At 45.7% G+C, this 2,552-nt stretch overlaps 1 protein-coding gene across 1 annotated transcript; it reads left to right on the top strand.

Moving 5' to 3' along the window:
* Positions 1 to 1,059: 1,059 nt before the first annotated feature.
* On the top strand, positions 1,060 to 1,605 carry COCSADRAFT_165896 (uncharacterized protein; the record flags this gene model as incomplete). The annotated part of the gene is made up of 1 exon (XM_007707997.1): positions 1,060 to 1,605. One exon carries the CDS (start codon positions 1,060 to 1,062, stop codon positions 1,603 to 1,605), a length of 546 nt encoding a protein of 181 aa, XP_007706187.1.
* Between the last annotated feature and the right edge of the window lie 947 nt (positions 1,606 to 2,552).

The following is a 2,552-nucleotide window of genomic DNA, read 5'->3' as shown; positions in this document are numbered from 1 at the left end:
GATTGGTCCGTTCATCTTAATAAATTCCCTTTGTTCGAAATTTCCTCAGCTCTTACAGTTATAAGCCCAGCGCCATAAGATTGTAGATTGGTAACTAACCACTTTCCTTTGTAGACTCGTTTATGCGAACTGCTCCTCAGTCCCTCCACTAAGGTCCGTCCCTACGTGCCGAAAAATCCTGTGTGCCGAAAACGATCAATCGGATCGCAAGAATTATGGACTTCTCTCTAACCGTCGCGATCTGATTGATCGTTTTCGGCACACAGGGTTTTTCGGCACGTAACTAGGGACGGACCTTACCAGATCAACTCTTAACTACATTTGCACGCTGCAGTCACTTGTTCGCCCAAGGTTAACAACCCTCGAATTGTAGCAGCATAAAACATTACCCGCTAAAACGCACACTTACTGGTATGTACCAAGCTATCACACGCGGTGTAGTTACTTTTGTCGGCGTAACGAAACCAAGTTTCTGACGAATCATGATCTGGGCAAACAAGGTTCTAGAGAGCCCCAAAATGCACGGGCGTTCTACCTACTGCTATAAATCCAGCCATGCCGACTTCTGGACTAAGCGTCTCCCATAAACGAGCCGTGACAGTCGACCTTGCACCATGACCAAAGTGCCTTCGAAAAACTTGCTCAATAGGCTTCGACACCGCGAAAATTCTCCCAGTTAGCTCCGGGACCAGCTCCGTCCACAACACGCCCTTCCCTATCCTGCTAGATCATACAGCACCCGACATTGATGCGAGCCGTTCATATCGCGTCGGATCTCACGTGCTTATCTCTCCACCGTTTGATGTAATACCATCACACGCAATACCGCAGTGGGATGATTCTGAGTTCTAAGAGACGGCATATAAAGCGTTGAAAGATGCAAATTTCTATGTATGCGGACAATGGATCATTAAACAATTCAGACCAGGAAATGACATCGGTAATACACCAGCAACCCTACCAATCGTGTCTGGCCTTACTCTCAACGGTTAGTATAATTGTTGGAAAGCCGGATTCAAAAAGCTTCGACGGCTGCTCGACACGGCAGGACTCGAACAGATGCTCATCGAGATCATTGACAGCAGAGCCGCCCTTAAGTTCTTTGCAGGTCTCTTACTTGAATATACACCAGATATATCTGCATGCTGGCAGAACTTTTTAGCTGCATTGCTCGGTGAGATCACAGAAAGGGACTGGCTTGCTGTTGACACTGTTGTGCGAGAGTTTGGGGTCAAACATCCGTTCACAGTCCTTATAATTTTGATTACGACAAGAGATGCCGATGACGAGATATGGAGACAAAACATATTTCCAAGGTTGCGTAGCTCTCTACCACAAGACTTGGACATCGATGTCTTCTACGCCTCTGCCTTGTCATACATGTCAGGCGAGAGCTCAGACGAGGAGACAATTGTAGAGAAGTGCAGCCGACCAGCCATTTACAGCACCATGGCAGATTACTCCGGCTTAGTGCAGATGGGTTCTAGCATTGGATTAGGCGAACCAGCCAACTCTGCTAGTTACAGTTGGTGCAGTGATCAAAGTGCGCGACAGCACTGGCAACGAAACTATCTACGACTTAATCAACTATTATTTTGTGGCTAAAGAACCCGGCTTGATATCCAAAAACCGTCCCATTGGCACGAATTTTGGTCCCGATCATCCGATTTGCTGCGTTGGCCAAGTAAAAGTCATTGCTCCGTCACATCCCGACCACAAATGTCTTTTCAATCTTACAACGATGCATTGCAATGATCTTAGTAGCCAGGTGGCTGAACTAGTCAGCTCGCGATGGCGGGATAGTGGCATGTATATATAGGCAACCAAAATGCTTGCCCAACTAACTAGTTAGATGCAGACTGAACAATGCTCAACGAGAACCCCGATCGACATTTTGGCACTGTGTGGGCAACCTCCGGTTATCGCATCTGCGACAACGCAAGTTACTCAAAAGCTGAGAAACTGAGTTTCTCTACCATAACTAAGACTAGCATTAGACTCTAGACCAAGAAGTACTCAAACTTCCACTTCTACTCCATACTACGAGCGGTATAGAAGCTAATTTGGCTTTTATTACTAGCACGAGAATAGGAACAAGAAAATGGCACCTAGGCCAGGAAGGCTAGAAAGAAGAAAAATAAGAAAAACAACAAGAAAAGAAGAAGAACAAAGAAGAACAAATCTGATTTTATTAGCACTATTTCCTATCCCCTAAGAGAGCTCGCTAGAAGGCAGCCCAGGTGCCCTATATCTCTCCCTGTCACCAAACTGCTCTTTAGCACCAGGCATCTACAAAGCTAGTTATAGATTAGCTAGATAAAGGCCGAAGCACCACAGCCACGCAATACAGCACAAAGTACTAAATTGTAACTAGTTAACGTACATCCATGCGTCACGCAAACACCCCCGTGCCGCAAATTTCAAGTGGTACTTCGATTTTGATAATCTATTTTACAACCCACGCGTTGTTATTATTATTATTATTATTATTTTGGTTTTACGTCCTGTCTCAGCCGGTGGGCTATATAAGACGTGCAGGCTAGGCCCGCAAG

Source organism: Bipolaris sorokiniana, assembly GCF_000338995.1.
Source record: "Bipolaris sorokiniana ND90Pr unplaced genomic scaffold COCSAscaffold_86, whole genome shotgun sequence".
NCBI lineage: Eukaryota > Fungi > Ascomycota > Dothideomycetes > Pleosporales > Pleosporaceae > Bipolaris > Bipolaris sorokiniana.
Note: the sequence above shows the minus strand (reverse complement) of the source record. Positions and strands in the feature narration are given on the sequence as shown.